We start from the raw sequence: 17389 nt of genomic DNA on the forward strand, positions 1-17389 counted from the left end.
TTTTTCTCCAAGAAAGAAAGACATAAAACCTGCTAGACTCAATAGTAATGTGACAGTTTAACAGCTTGTATAACGTTTTCATGGAAGTGTAAAAGACCTGTGAAAGAAACAGTTCTCCTCATCATAAGAGCAAAAACACACTGACAGGAGAGAGAGAAGGACCACCGACTAACGTCCAACCTGGACAACAGTTCAAGCCTGCATGCTAAGAAGAAAACAGAAGAAAAACAGCTGAATATCTCTCTGCAGGGGGCTGTATAAAGCAGGAAAGAGGATGAAAAACGAGAGGAGATTGTGACTCTTCTAGAGCACATCTTACACAAAATGTGTTTCCTCTAGATGAGCCTAAACTGCTGATGGTGTGGCCTCATAGAGGATGAGGTACAATACAAGAGTTTGAAGATGAAAGGAGAAGTGGGACGTGGAACAGAGACAGCGTGTGCAAACCATAAACAGAGTGAGAGAGAGAAACATCATGAAGAATGAGAAACAGAGAGATAGAGTCTGGACTGAAGTTCAGGAGGACGTCTAGATCTTGCCAGAACATTCAGTCATTCCTGGCTGCAGAAGTTTAGCCATTTTCTCACACTCATCACTCTAAAGCCTGAATCCATCAAAGAGAAAGCGAATGAAAAAACGCAACAGGTCACAGAAGTTCATTCCAGTCATGATTTAATCATGAGGGGACTATGGGTGGGTTTCAGCAGGGCAGAATTACGATGGATTACCACACTGCTGCTCCAACTCCCATCTGAGCACAGCTAGCAAAATAACTGTTCATTACCAAACGAGCATGATTTAAAGGGAAAGATCATCCGGAAATTAAACTTCTGTCAGCATTTACCCTCATTTCGCAATTTGAGTTGGTTCGTGTAAATAGTAAACCAAGTGCGAACCACCATTTTTTCAGGTTTTTTCCAAATTGTTCAACTCTAAAAGGATGGTTTTAAAATACTTTATTTTCTATGCAGATGCACTCCCTAACAAAACCACCCCAAACATTTTAGAATAATTAATAATTAAGTCTTTTTTCCATCTGGTGGTAAATTGTACTGTGTCTGTGTGTTTTTATAATATAAATTAATAAATAATATACATTTTAATAATATTTTTTCTTTTTCTTAATATGCCCATATATATTGCAGAATAAACAAAATATTGCAATGTCAGGTTTTTACCCAATAATATGCAGTCCAAATTTTAATACATATTAGAAACACAGATAAATGGACGCTTTGCTCTCATCACTAACAAATTCGGTGCACATTTGCAACTGCTGAAACAACATGAGAAGGCAGTTCTGTTTATTTTTTATGTTATGTTTTATTTTTTTTGACAAGTTCAAAAAGTGGCATACAGTAGTACTTTAGTCTGTCTATCCAAGCCTCGCAATTAAACGCCTCATTTAATACAGTCTTAATCTGATCTGAGGTTTAAAATACCTCGTAATGACTCTGGAATAAGAAAAGATGGGTTGTCCAGGCCTACAGTCTAGACCACTAAACTACATTAAATGCAAAATGATGCTTCTACCTCTAAGACAATATTTATAGAACAGGTACATGTCCACACACACAGAGTCTAATTTGCAAGGAAAAACATACAATGCGATCACCCCAATTTCCAGCGACTACGACCTGCCAAGTACAGGTCAATCCAGAAAAGCACAGCATTCAGATCCACTAAACGATCTCGCAGGCTGCTTCTGAGAACTACATGCTGCTTTAGACACGCTCTCACGTAACAGAGATGGGAATTACATATGCATGTCTGGAAACCATTGGACAGAAAAAGGGGCAAAAGGGGAAAAGAAAGACCAAAGGAAGAAATACTGTAAAATAAGTGAAACAGAGAACATGAAAAAAAAGTGTGTGTGTGTGTGTATCAGTTGTTATGGACATATCAGTCGTTATGGCATTTCTTACATCCATTTCTGCTGCATTTAAAGATGCATTCATTAAAATAATGAAATTATGTTTCTTAAAATTATAAAACATTTAAATAGTATAGTATAATGAGCTTGATTCTTCATTGGAACAGATTTGGAGAAATTTAGCATTATATCATTTGCTCACCAATGGACCTTCTATAGTGAATGGGTGCTGTCAGAATGAGAGTCTAAGGAGCTGATAAAAACAGAAACAAATCCATTAATCTTAACTTCAAACTATTGTTTCTGGCTAAAATACATGTTCTTTCTGCAGTGAAAAAGCCATCTCGTCTAAATCAGGAGAGAAATATGCACAAATCAAGCACCGTTTACTAATGGTCCAAAACACTTTTGATGTAAGAGGACCAAAGGGGACTTTTTCACTGGAGGAAGGATTATTATGGATTATAGACTGGTGTTTTAGCTAGAAGCAATGATTTAAAGCTAAAATGCCTTATTTATGGATTTGTTTCTTACAAACACACAGCTTTTCTCTTCACTAGACATTAATTGATGGACTGGAGTGGTGTGGATTATTGTGATGTTTTTATCAGCTGTATGGACTCTCATTCTGACGGCACCCATTCACTGCAGAGGAGCCATTGGTGCTCAGATAACGTGTTCTACATCTTGGATGGCCTGAGGTCAAGTAAATTTTCAGCAATTGTTTTTTTTTTTTTTTGCAAACTATCCTTTAAAATAGCAAGCACTTACATCAATATTAGTTGTGAAAAGGGGAGAGTAAATGTACCCCTTCAGTGTCTACAGGCCAGCATGAAGCATGCCTTTTTGTCAGTTTTTCCTCATTATCTAAACTCAGACAGACAGGCACAAGCAAACACATTTCGAGAGAGATGATGGTGACTTCTAGAACAGACCTTCTGCAATAGAATATGAAATGGTGAGTCAGATCCCATCACCACGGCCCCAGAGGAAGGGCCCACTTCATCTGTTGTGCTGTCGGCTAGAGTTTCACCAGAGAGCTTCACACCACACACTCTCCTCACGCACACAGTAACTGATAGGATGATCTAAAACCGACAGCCACCCACTCCTGTATTCCTTTCCCAATTTAAAACGGCAGCTGGATTAACAATCTTGGTGAAATAACAGTAAACTCCCACAGAGCTACAGCAGGCCAGTATGGCTTGAAATTGGATAAACATATACCTCAATTTGGAAGTAGCACTGATGCATGTTCAGCCAAATACACTAACGACATGCAATTTCGGTCGTTTAGTTTTTATTTCCACTCAATTTACGAGAGTTGAGTCATGCTCAAGCAATTAGATAGTTGCTATTGCTAATGTGGCCTTGCTCATAATTAAAGGAATTAGCATTCCAACATTAGCGTGTGTGCTAGCCACACTCCCTGACCACGGACAATGGCAGTGTTTGTGAAAATGGCCTGGTTCCCATTCACTGTTAATGAGTGAGATGCCTAATTAGGGATCTCAGAGCAGCACAGATCCACATTCCTGCCCCGAAAGGTTAAAGGGTAATGCATGGGGCAGTAGCATTTTACTTCAACGCCTTCTGTTGCAAAATTCAGATACACAGCAAACTCCGGGCATCAAAGATATTGGTGTCTTTTTCTTGAGTAGAACAGGAAAGATTTTTAGCTGAAACCGTGGTAATTCGTGATTCGTAAAATGCAAGTCAGCAGCTACAAGTTTTTGAGAATATAAAAGTACAAAAAGAAACACAAAACTCATACCCGTGGCACCCTGACAATATTTTGAGGTCTTATGAAGCCAAATGATCGGTTTGTGCAAGAAACTGAACATGAGAGATATTTTCATGTTTTTCCAGGGTTTTTTTAGAATTTTGCTCATTTCTAGGCAATGACCATTCCTGATCCTTTCAGGGTTTCCGTGATGGTGGAAAGAGATCGTTGGATCAGGAATAGGGTCGGGTGTTTCAGATTTCATAAATTTCATCATTCAATTTCAATTCACAAGCTCTTGATACGTATTGATTCCAATTTTGATTCAATTCAATTTGATATCACTTCATTTGGTTAACATATCAAGTACAGTACGTCAATTTTTCTTAAGGATAAGTCTCCCTCAATTAAAACTGTAAACTACTCAAAGAACCCTGTCAGTTAATACAATATTACAGGTTAACAAATATGCACCAAAGCGTAAGGTGTCAAAAAATATTCTTAGGCCACAGCTTCAATATTGTAGCATTTATGCTACTTTTCTCCTCATCACATAGCTTACAAAAAAAAAAAAAAGTTACAATTCCAGACTGGATGTATTCCAAAATATATCTGATGTAGTAGACCTAGTTTTAAACTCACTAAAGTGTGAGTTCACTACCTTTAATTATATTTGAAAATTAAGTTTTAGCATAGCATCCACTGAGCTATTTGTGGGACTGTGGCCTACACCTTTTTGTCTTATTTTCTACTCAATCCACACCACTCCACTGCTCCAACAGAGACAGGCAGGAAGGAAGAGGCACGGGGTGGATGGAGAGCACAGGCCAGACGTGTCCTCCATCCTCCACCGAGCCCAACAGTTCAGACACAGGCTGAGGTCACTGGAGACCATTTACACTGTGACACAATCAGAAAGGAAAAACCTCAAGAAGAAATAGGGGGAAAAAGTCACAAAAGGTGGATGTGGCAGATGTATTTGTCCACCCGTTCAACACGTACCAGCCAAGAATGTTGGTGACCAAGCAGTTTCTTGTCCCCACTGATTTTTTTTTTCTTACTATGAAGTCAATGTGGACCATTAGCATTTTTTAAAGCAAGAAACACACTCTGTGTTATTAAACTGCATGGGATGAGAAGAGTGACCTAACTCATTTGCTCAAGAGCTATGACTTCATTGTCCCATTCATCACACACCTGGCCAGAAGTGGTCACTGATTGGTCAAAATATCAACAGTGACATATTTACTCAGCAAACAGTGCAGCACAATACCTTACATATTAACATTTCTCCAGACCTTCAGCTGCCAATCACAAAATCAGTCCATCAACCAGCCAACAGTTGTCAAGGGAATTTCAATTGCCCATTCTTAGTGATTAGAAGAGCAGGATATTGAACGTGAATGAAAAGTCAAGCTTTCTATTGACTAGTTAAAGATCTTTCATCCAGAACTAAGTGCAACTTTTTGGATCACAGTGTGAATATGCAATGTAAATCTTCACAATGTCAAAGATTACACTTAAATCAAGCACATTCCTTAATCTGAACACACATTCGGGATTGTCTGGCCCACAGTTCTCTCAGGTCGTGACCACTCTTATCAGGCAGATGAGGAACTTCAGTGTGGAGCGGCTGGCCGGGTGTAAGAGGTGGATCAGAGGACAAGTGTGAGCGTTTCAGATAGGTCAGGCTGATTCGGAAAAGTGCATTAGCACAGATGGGGAACATCTCGTGTTCATTAGGGAATACTGACGAAAACACGCTCAATTTCTGCCAGTCTCATTAAACGAAGCTTTCCAACAGGGATTTAACAGGGACTTAAAAGACTAAAGCACAGAGATGAGCCTCCAGGGCAGGTGTGTGTGTGTGTGTGCTTGTCCCCTTATTGTATTTCCCCAAGCGACTACACCCTCACTCATCCGAGGTAAAGAGCATGTGGTGAGCTTCCTCCAACTAAAAAAAGAAAGACTTGGTGCTACTGACTGGTATGTACATTACAGGCTCTCCTGAAACATAAAGGGCACTGAGAAATGAAAAGCAGTGGCGGGCTAACACTAATGTCTCTTACAGTTGGTTTCTTTTGGTTATACACTGGAAAAAATAGGGCAATATCTTGAAGTTTAACATACATACATACATTTATGTAATGAAGTGTAAGTGGGTAAAGCAAAACACCCTACAAAACAGCAAACGAAACCCATAACACCCCAGAAAGGGAAAATCTAGTTTGCCCTGGTTATGAAAATTAAAAAAATAATAATAATAATCAGCTATCAGATTTTGCCGAGGATCATGAATTGCATAATAAGACCAGGTATGTTTACGTATCAATTTTGAATTCACAATGTTTTTAAATGAAAATATATTTTTTTCAAAATTTTATTTTTAATTCAACGAGTTACTAGCTGTTTCTTTGTAATTATTTGTGAAATTTATTAGTAATTTGAAAATTACATTTGTTTAAAAGTAAATCCTAGACCAATGTCTTTCAATGTATGTCAATGTATGTTCATTAAAAAAACTCTTTAAATTAAATTGGACGAATTTATTCAATATTGCAAATTTGTGAAATAATTACAATTTCTCTCTTTAAATCAAATCAACACATTTATTCTTTTCTCTCTTTAAATGAAATGGTAAAATTAATTCGATATCGCCAATCCGTGAAGTAGTTTTCTATTTTTAAATCAAGTCGTACGAATTCATTCGAATATCACCAATTCATAAAATAGTTATGTTTTCTTTCTTTAAAACAGATTGTACAAATTTATTCGAAACTGACGATCGGTAAAGTTGTTTTTTTCTTTTTAAATCAAATCATACAAATTCACCAAAAAAGTTACTTTTCATTCTTTAAAATCAAATCGTACATATTTATTTGATATCGTCAATTTGAAAAGCAGTTATGTTTTCTCCTTTTAAATCAAATCATACAAATACATTTGATTACGCCAATTCGTAAACTAGTTGTTTTTCACTTTAACTCGAATCATGCAAATTCATTCAATATTGCCAATTTGCGATTGCAAAATCAAATTGTACAAATTCGATAATCACCAATTCGTAAAAGTTAAAAAATTTTCTTTTTAAAATCAAGTCGTACAAATACATTTGATAATGTCAATTCATAAACTAGTTGGTTTTTCACTTTGAATTAAATTGTACGAATTTATTCGATATCACCAATTCGTAAAATAGTATTTTTTTCAGGCGTGTTCGTTTTTAAGAGAGTTTCAGCAGTCACCATCTGACTAGTAAAGAAAACTCCACCTTGCTAGAGGGAGAGCCGGGTTAGATTTTGAGCGCTGTCTGGCTCAGTTTCCTATCATCTCAGTTGGGGTTGCGAGTTATTTTCAGACAGCCGCAGACATGCCCTACTGTGCACTTAATGACTGCCACTCCAGGCTAAACGCTTTTACTTTAGCGCTATTGGATTCATATTCAGCAGATAACCACCTACTCTGAGAATGCTGCTCTAAAACGTGACTCAGAGAGAATGTGCACGTTTAGTGTTACAGTGAAGCCATCTACACACGCACAGACTGTAGGGGTCATGCGTGTTAGTGTTGTTTGTGAAGTGATACACAACAGAGCTCTTCATTAATTTACAATGGCTATTAAAAGGATTTACAAAGAGTCTTTTATGACTAATGTGTTCGACAGCACGCTGTAAAAAACACTGAGAGGTTTTCAGACACTCAGAACAGAGCAGAGATCTGTGCTGGATGAAGCTGTTATCTTTTTTTTGCAAAGTTTCTGGACATTTTCTGATAAAAATATAATCTAAAATATAAATATAATATAATTGCATGGACTCTAATGAGGCTAAATGATTGTACAATGAGCATGTTTCTTATTAAAACAATAACCAAATCAAACAAAAGTCATTATAATCATTACACAATAGAATTGTGATATGCTTTCGACATTGAGAAACACATCTTTCCAGTTCTCTGGAAGAATCACAAAGGTGGCATGAACAGTTGAAAGTCTTCTAAACTGGCTAAACTGGCCAACAGGAAGACAGCATGTGGAGAGGAAGCTGTGTGTTGTGTTTAGGCCTCTCTCCAGTAATACTACAAGTGAATGGAAGAGGCCAAGACATATCATCTCACACAGAAACCCTACAGTTACAGCTGAGCCAAGTTTGCATTGAAAACACACCCACAAACTCATTTCCCATCTGATCTGGCCCACATCTATCACAAATGGCCATTTAATTTCAACAATCTTTCTGCCATTCCATATTAAGTCCTAAAGCATTAAACAGTGAACACAACCAACATCTGCTCAAAACATTTACACATAAACTTCAACTTCATACAGAACGTGCTTATTAATAAATATAGACTGTAAAAAAAGCCAAAAGCCAAAACCTCTTAGATGTCAGAACCAGAGAAATATCTTGATGTTTCCATCAAGGACAAGGCATTTGTTTTGGGTTCCTCAGATGTTTTCTAGCAGTGCCAAGCCAATTTGTAATTTCATCCGAGAAGATCCAAAAAGTAACTAGTAATTAAGGCTTCACCGCAAACCAATAAGAGCTCCACCATTTTTTTCAAGCAACTACAAAGTTAGTTAAACGTTGCTATAGAAACCCAGAGCCAATAGGGTAAAACTGTTGACGGTTGCCCAACATATGTTTCTTGGCGATGGAAACATCCATCTGCTGACAGAGTAAACAGCAGAAAGCAAGGGATGTGTTAAAAGGTTAGTTCACCCAAAAATGAAAATTAGCCTGTGATGTACTCATCCTCGAGGCATCCTAGGTGTATATGACTTTCTTCTTTCAGACGAATCCAATCAGAGATATATTAAAATTTGTCCTGGCCCCTCCAAGCCTTACAATGGGGGTAAGCGGGTGCTTTTTGTCAACAGTCCAGAAGACGTGAAAGAAGAAAGTCATGTACACCTAGGATGCCTCGAGGGTGAGAAAAACTTTCATTTTTGGGTGAACTAACCCTTTAAAGTGGCACTAACGTAAACAAACACATTTCTTTACAAGTGATCCTATCGAAATTAAAATAGCAACCCTAAACAAACACATCTCGGATAAACATATGGATAAGGTCACATCATTTTAAAGAATTAGTTCACTTCCAGAATAAAAAAAAATTCCTGATAATTTACTCACCCCCATGTCATCCAAGATTTCTTACTTTCTTCAGTCGAAAAGAAATTAAGCTTTTTGAGGAAAACATTTCAGTAATGTTAAATGGTATTATTCAAATTGCCTTAAATAGATTTTTAAGAATTCTGCAGATACCTTGTAAATAGTAAAATAAACCTCTTTCCTTGATATTCGTTGATATTTGTGTATTGAAAATGTTTTTGATTGACATTTATGGTCTTTATTTTATTTGGGCTAGTTAAATTATTTTCGGGCTACCAAAATCTGAAGAGTACCTGTCCGAAGGGCTAACAGGGATTTTGAAATTTTGCGAGCCCTGGTAACGTAATAAATAACGTCAAACACTGATTCAAGCAGACGTGCATATTTTGAGCAAATAATATCTAGGAAACTTTAGCTGTGTCCCAATTCAGAGGCTAAACACGTCAAAGGATGTGCACTTAAAAGGCTGCTATAAAAAATTCAACTTAAAAATGCATCTTTAGGAATAATTTTAAACTGCTTTAAACTGTCTAAAATCTAATCTAAAAAAAATATCTTTATAAATTCATGTACACTGAAAACCAATACACTTCACAATCTGCCATTTTACTCAAAAAAAAATTAAAAATTAAAAAATGTCCTGCTGTCACCATCGCTCAACGAAATTTGGGACAATCTGGGCAACAAAGGATCCATTTATTGTCCTTCATGTTCCAGGATACACAGACCGCATTTCAAGACGCTTTCGAAATGGGTCTTCAAATGCAGCCTTCAAAGAACACAGTCTCTGAACTGGGATACGACTTTGGTGTGATCAACAGACTGACGTCTGCTTGAGAAGACTTGGAATACAGTACATGAGTTGCATGGACTACTTTTGTGTTACTCGCCTTGTCATTTTTGAAGCCAAGCAACCATCGTCCTCATTCACTTTAACTATCTGGAAAACAGCAGCTTGGGCTTTCTTCAAAATTACTCCTTTTGTGTTTTAAAGGGAAAAAAAACATTTGGGTTTAGAACAAATTGGGAGTGAGAAAATGATGGCAGAATGTTCATTTTAGCTAAACTATTCCTTTGGTTAGCTAATTCATGTAGGGAGAACTAAGTGTGCGAGAAATTGGGACACACTATCAAACTTTCAGTCTCCAATGTAATAGTAACTCCATTCAAATGGCTTTGTGAATATATCAATAGTTCAGAAAAGCTGTCAGTGTTTGTCCTGGCTTCAGAGGAGGTCTTCTGAGAATGCAAAGGGATATGGCATTGCAACATGATTAATAAAACATGTCAAAATCCACCCTATTAACTCCATTAAGGCTGACACCTGGAAGATGACACTGGACCAGCCTCAACAGCCGCATCGCATCTGTTCATCAATCTGCCCCACTAATCAACCCATCACTGGTCTGAACATCTAACAGAGATCACAGAAACTTGACAAAATATAGTTCAGGTGTCTATTTACTCGTAACTTAGTGTGACTCTCCTTCAATGCATTTTGATGGACACCTAATGCAATTCCATTCAATGAATGAAATCAATGAATTTCTTTATTTTATTCGATTTTAAATATTTTGTCAGACAAACAATAACTTCAAGTGTTAATAAACTGCATTGCATCACCTAAAGCAAAATTCAAACAAAAATGTTGAAAAAGTAACCAAGTGAAAGGTGACAGGGTTGACAGTTTTACAGTTAATTCATCATTATTAGTATCCAGCTCAATGTCAAATCAGTACAAAGTATGTTTTATGCTGATTATATGCAACTGAAAGCTGATATTTCACCACATATCCAGTTTACAGTAATTACTTGTTATCATGGTAAGAATGGATATTTAAAATCATCCACTACTAATAAACAAAATGAAAGATAAATGAAAGGTTAATATATATATATATATATATATATATATATATATATACACACACACATATACACACACACACACACACACACACACACACATACACATACATACATACATATATATGCAAAAAATCTGCTAAAATTAAAAAGTAAATAAAAATAATAATAATCTAAAACAGAAACAGGGCAAAAAGGCAACATACATGGACAATGTAAAAAAATAAATAAAAACAAACAATTACAAAAATAAAAGTCTATTAGAGTTTTGTAAACAAATTGTCCACAATAGATACTAAGTTGCTGTCAGTTTTGCATTGGTGAAGTCATTGTTAAAATATTCATGAGCAATACAAAAGACTCATCCATGGAATTACCCTAACAGTTCTTAAGTTGATTTGTATACTAATTAGATCACTTTAAAATTAATTAGCAACATCATAAGCGGTTTCAAAGCAGTTTTCACTGAACTTTGACCATGCAAACACTTGTGTTTGAACATCTCAGTCCGTGCATAAGACTTTATAAAGTACAAGCTGATGAAGTCTGTATTTCATTTAATCAAAACATCCCAATAATGTGACATCCAGACCCCCGATACAATGAAGAAACAGAGTTTCTATTTCAAAGTTACCCACTCGATTCACTATCAGCAAGAGTTTAACAGCATTGTACAACTACAACATGTTTCCACAGCTCAGCAAAATGACCCATCTTACCTTCTGTCAGCCATGTTCCTCACATTGTTTGGACTAATGGAAGTGAAAGCAGTGAGATGTGTCCTCTGGCAGAAACTGCGCAGGCTGCACTGAGGCTATGAATGTGCAGGAGTTTGAGGCAGACACTGGAGTGGGTTATTCCCCCGCCCTCTTCAGCCTGGGCCATGCTCGAGTAATCTGATCTCCACCACAGCCTGCTGTAGTCTCACTCATACAGTCGGCCTTCAGTTTGACGCGTGGCGTCATCTGCTGGTGAGATCTCGCAATTCTGACCTTTTTTCCCTCAGAATTGAGATATAAACTCGCAATTGTAAGAAATTAAGTCAGAAATGCGAGATATAAAGTGTTGGGCTAGTTACTGAAAGAATGTAATAGCCTATATTACTCATTACTAGTTACTCCTTTCAAAAGTAATATTGTTACTTATTACTTCCTGACAACAGTAATTAGTTACACTAGCCTACTAGTTACATTACTTTTTCTTCACCCCACAGAAGTTGTAACCGTGTATCTTCCACATAAATTTCTTCTAGAATGTTACTAACATATTTCTGCCTCACCATTTGACCAAAATCCACATTGGATCGCAGTCAGAAGTTATTACAAACACTCAATAGTGCTTGATAGTGACATTCAATAGAAGTGTTGTATTAATCTCATTAATTGTCATGTGTAGCTTGAAGCTAACTGTAATTTCTCCGTTACCCATATACGATTATATTTCATTATGTATTTTATCAAATTACATAAGTTTGTAAGAAACTGTTTAATTTTCCAAAAATATATTTAATTATAGTAATAATGTACATGTAATATAATCTGTAATATAATCTCACATGCTGATCAAAAGGGAATGTGGGTGGAATGTAATCCCAGAGTAAAGGAAAGCCACAACTCGCACAACAGATCATCATTTTCCCTGACAAATTATCAATATAATGCCATATTTCTATCTGCTGAATGTATGCTTTTCCATATTCCAAGCTTGCCTGCTGCACTGGGGACCTGCATGTGCGAGTCTTGAAAATGATGAAACTAGGAATTATTTGATTGTTGGATTTTAAATCAACGGGGTTGAGGCATCAAAAGTAACTAACTAAGCCGTTTTAATGGATGGTAACTGTAATATTATTACTGGAATCTTATTAGTAAGTAGTTACTACAAAAAGTAATGTTATTACAATAACTAAGTTACTAGTGCTGCCCAACACTGGATATAAACTAGCAATTCTGACTTTTCTCTCACAATTCTGAGAACATGTCAGTCTTTTTTTCTCCTCAGAACTGGACTTTATAACTCGCAATTGCTAATTTATATCTCACAATTCTGAGAAAAAGTCAAAATTACTAGTTTATATCTCACAGTTCTGAGTCAAAATTGTGAGATTATATGACACAATTGCGAGAAAAAGGCAGAATTGTGAGGTAAAAAGTCGCAATTACCTTTTTTATTTTTTATTCAGTGGTGGAAATGGGCTTCTGTAGTAAACAGATGGTGTGCAGTTCATTCTAGTACAGTGTAGAGCAGGGGTCACCAGACTTGGAGGGCTGGTGTCCTGCAGAGTTTAGCTCCAACTTGCCTCAACAAACCTGCCTGGAAGTTTCAAGTATTGCCTAGTAAGGCCTTGATTAGCTGTTTCAGATGTGTTTGATTAGGGTTAAAGCTAAACTCTCCAGGACCGAGTCTTGTGACTCCTGGTGTAGAGGATGATACTGTTCATTTATGCTGCTGATGATAGTTCTAATAACATAATGAAATAAAAGTACGAAATATCTTGTGTACAAGAGTGTTGTTGTTCTGAATATAACCATAATTAGCAACTGTGATATTGATTTTTACAAAACAGTTAAAAAAACAATAAATGAAAAAGACCTTAGTCAGCTTAGATGCCATATTGAATTTAAAGTGCCCCAATTATGGATTTTTGAAAATGACCTTTCGTGCAGTGTGTAAAACAGCTCTAAGTGAATGAAAACATCCTGCAAAGTTTTAAATCTGGAAGTGCACCTCTTATAAAGTTGCCTTGTCCAAATATACACACTTGCGGTCTTTGCACTTGACCACTTGACAACTTATATGATGTATTTCCTGTGTTTGGCCCAAGTGTTCAAGTGAGGATGAAGACCACAAGTGTTTGTCGAACTTTTCATTACCCGATGGGACACTGTAAAAATGCAAGTGTTCACATAACTTTATTTTAATTTTAAATACTTTGCATTTTAAAATCAACTTCTAAATATCTGTTCAGTAGTCCCTATAACATGACATCATTTTAATTTGTGGTGCTTCTAATTAAATGATAAAAAGCAGTTGCAAATGTTGTACAAAATAAATATCACCACTACTCATCTTTGCACCAATAAAACGTAAAAACACGTTTTCTACCAAATTATTTGTAATATCTAATTATTATATTAATATTTAACTTGCATTGGAAAGGTTTCCGTGACCTCTCGCGAGATCTCAGCAAAAAGTCTCACGATTTATTTCCAGAACATGATGCATGATGGGATACACTTAGGACTGTTTTTGATCTACCAATGAAAATAGTTCAATAAGAAGCCAATAGCAAAATAAGCATGCTGTGTCTCTCCAAAAGCAAGTGAATCAGTGTTTTGAACGAATCGGTTAATCGAATGATTTATTAACTCACTCCTAATACACAAAATGTCTGCATCTTCTGGCGTAACCTGCAGACAAGAATCAAATATTTTTATTATTAGGAAAAATCAACATATTTTATTCAAAAATAAGACTTTTTTGTTACAGACTTATTAAATTAATCAGGTGTGATCTACGTAAGTAGCCAACAAATTTGTTAATATTTTTGGGGTAAATGTATCATCAAAAGAATATCTAAAACTCATTCGATGTATTTTCCCGAAACTACTTTACCTCATTAAAAGTGATGAGATGTCATTCAGGTACCTGTGACTTAAAGAGAAATACCACTCTACAACTCTACATTCATAGACATGACCGACTGTGTTTATGTAAATTATGTGTGTATTTGACAGTTTAAGCGCAATAAAACATGAAAGAGAACTTGTTTTAGTATTCACGTCATGTGACAACCATGGTGACAGCTGCTTTCTGTGGATGTGTGCACTCAGAAAACTGTGCATCAGAAGTTTTAACTGTCTTTAAAACGCATGCAAATAAGTTTTAATCGCGACAGACATGCAAATAAGTTTTAATCGCGACAGACATGATAATCAAAACAAAACTGATGTTTTGGCAGAGTATCTGAGGCAGGAGCTGTAAAAAAGGGGGCGGGGAGCAGCAGCTCATTTGCATTTAAAGATACTTGCATGAAAAACAGCATTTCTGGTTCCAGCCTTCCACTCAAAATGGGCATTTTCAAAATGATATAATAATGATCTGTGGGGTATTTTGAGCGGAAACTTTACAGGCACATTCTGGGGACACCGGAGACTTAAATTACATAACCCTTTTAAACGATATTACATGGTAACACATGGCACAGACTTGTTGGGATAAAAGACCAATACAAAGTAACTTGGGCATTCAACACTTTATTCACAAAGTAATGAGCACTATCAAATGTTCACTGGTAAACCGAAACAAAAATATAGGTATGATAAATCTATAGAACTGTACAAGACTTTGTTAAAACCATCTCACCTTTTTTTAAAATTCCTATTCCAAAAAACAGCCATCCCTTTGAAAGTGCCAAAGGAAAATCTGTCCTTCTCCCCGAGTTGTCTCCTATCCTCCAGTTTATGCACAGTACACCTTTACAATAATTATGGTGGTTTTTAAAACAACCATACACAATCTCAGACAAAAACTGCTTTTAGTACAGCCACGAGAGGTGAGGGGTGGATGTTGTTCATTGATATGAAATATGTGAACACAATGACCTCTACTGATGAAGTATCCCAGAGTAAGTGGACTGATCAGGGATCAGATTATTACTCTCTTGAACAATAGAACCACAATCATCAAAGAAACAAACTGATCTCAAAACAGGGATGGATGAAATACATCAGGAAGGTGGATTAATAATTTAAACAACCTTAGATTTGTCACCATAAAAACTGAATATGTGTATTAAAGAACTGTTACAAATATGCTGCATAAATAAACCTGAAGCTGGAGTGAAATCTTTATGTCTGGTGGTCAGTTTAGCTTCAAATGTGTAATAAAAATATCCTTTAACCATTTACATTGCAAACACATTAAAATACATACATCCATTTCATATATTTGCTCTGATATTAGTAGCACTGTGTATAGCAAAGGTTTTAAGAACAAGCTAAGGTTACAAATATGACGTGGCATGTTCGGTACATCAATATTGATTTCTCAATGTGCTTAGGGAAAACATAAAATTTTGTCAAATAATGACGATACATCAAATTAACTGTTTTTCTTTCTTTTTTGTTTTGGTGGTTAGTTGGTTCAACTCATTGTGCTGCAATAACAGCAAAGAAATTGTAAGAAATTCAGATTTTATTTCTATTGAACCAAAAAAAAAAAAAAACTGTCCAACATTTAAGTTTAAAATAAAAAATGCTATAACATACACTGGGAGCAACAGCAATGAAATCAGAATCAGAATCAGTTTTGACTTCAGATACAGCGTGTTCACACTCACACAACACACAAACACACATTCGTCATTGACCTGTCTGAGGTGTTGTTCAGTGAAGTTATAAGGCTGTAAAATACATCGTCCCACAAAATGAGACACCCTCTGGAGACACCAAAATGAGAAAAGCAGCCATCAAGAATATGGTGCAAAACCGGTTTCAAACTGAATCAAGTATGAATGGTCACAACAACTTGTTTTACTGCTATGAATTTTAACCCCCAAGCTTCCCAAATCCCATCAAAAAAGATGAAAGAATAAAAACAGAGTAAAGACTCTACGTTAAAAGATAAAAATGTGCTCTATTCAAAGCCTAGCCGATCTCATGGACAAGTTGGGAAAATGGTCCATCTGTAGATGGAAATGTCGCTGGGTATCGCCGCGCTTCTGAGGCCAGTCAATAATGGAGCGAGTGAACATATGGGAGAAGAAAAACAAACTGAAGGACTGTACGCTGGCATTAAACATCCTCTTTCTTCACTTCCATCAAATTTAGAAGTTTTCTGCGATGTCTCTCTGAGGAGAGACGGGATGAGAGAGTAACGTTACATGAGAGTCAAACCGTTTCCTGCAAAATGTCATTGCAGTCACAGCGGCCGGAGCTTAACCTTCCTGTCCGTCTCTGAACAAGCTCCTCCTCTTCCTCCTCATCACCGTCCCTCCCTTCTCTCTGTCTGTCCCCTTTCAGTTCTCCAAGAGGTGCCTCCCTGTCCACATCGTCCACCTGCGACTCCGCAGGTCGCATGGGATGTGATGAAGGCGAAGGAGGAGAAGAAGAAGAGGGACGTTCCACTTGGTTTAGCCCCAAAGCGTCTCTTAAGACCTCAGCGCCAGCTTCCTTCAATAAAAGAACGGGCGTGGCCAGAGTGGTCAGGTAGATGGCTGAAGCGGATTGGCTGGAGGACACCAGGGCGTGGCCTCTTCCAGTCTGTCCGTCCTCAGGGCGGCGTGGAGAGTACGGCTGGTTGTCGTTACTGAGGAGCGTGAACATGTGGTCCACGGAGCGGCTGAAATGAGCCCAGTCCTCGAGGCTGAGGGTGAAGTTGAGTTTGAGATCGTAGGCGTGCTCATCAAGTCTGTACAAAGGTTCAAGTTCGGACCAGTTCGGCTCGCCGGGAAACATGTTGGTGTCTTCCGGGACGCCCTCGTTCCATGAGTTATCCTTCCCATCCTTCCCATATCTGTCCTCTGTGGGGGAACACGGCCACAAATGTTAAACATTTTCGCCCAGTGACAAAACAATTTAAGGCACTGATTAAAAGTGGATGCATCAAAATGGAGATGGATGCTTGTGATTGGAAAAACAGAAAATAAACTACAATAAAAACCCTGAAAAGGCTTGTGATGGTGAAGGAAGGAAGAACGTAAATGTTTCAGGCTTCAAATGAAATGAGGTGAAGATGATGGGGGGCGTGTGACGGCAATATTCCCTCGTGCTCAGAAACAAAACTGCTATTTTTCCAAACAGTTTCCATGCA

The 17389-nt window shown here is 37.1% G+C and overlaps 2 protein-coding genes across 10 annotated transcripts in view; both read right to left on the reverse strand.

Annotated features, from left to right (window-relative positions):
* LOC306859780 (rho GTPase-activating protein 39-like) overlaps positions 1–11398 on the reverse strand; it is an 85088-nt gene extending 73690 nt beyond the window's left edge. Inside the window, exon 1 of the mRNA XM_079401032.1 lies at positions 11296–11398. Within this exon, the coding sequence (XP_079257158.1) occupies positions 11296–11309 (14 nt within the window). The 5' untranslated portion in view covers positions 11310–11398. The remainder of the gene's footprint in view (positions 1–11295) is intronic.
* A 3416-nt stretch (positions 11399–14814) lies between these two features.
* The window catches only part of LOC306859647 (extracellular sulfatase Sulf-2-like), a 146773-nt gene continuing 144198 nt past the window's right edge, over positions 14815–17389 (reverse strand). For 6 of the 9 annotated variants that reach the window (XM_079400778.1, XM_079400773.1, XM_079400771.1 and 3 more), the window contains one exon: positions 14819–17099. In XM_079400778.1, coding sequence (XP_079256904.1) covers positions 17069–17099 — 31 coding nt within the window. In that variant the 3' untranslated portion in view covers positions 14819–17068. Of the gene's footprint in view, positions 17100–17389 lie in introns of all 9 variants that reach the window. The other 3 variants (XM_079400774.1, XM_079400776.1, XM_079400775.1) reach the window with 1 other exon arrangement.

This window comes from Barbus barbus (assembly GCF_936440315.1).
Source record: "Barbus barbus genome assembly, chromosome: 40".
Taxonomy (NCBI): domain Eukaryota; kingdom Metazoa; phylum Chordata; class Actinopteri; order Cypriniformes; family Cyprinidae; genus Barbus; species Barbus barbus.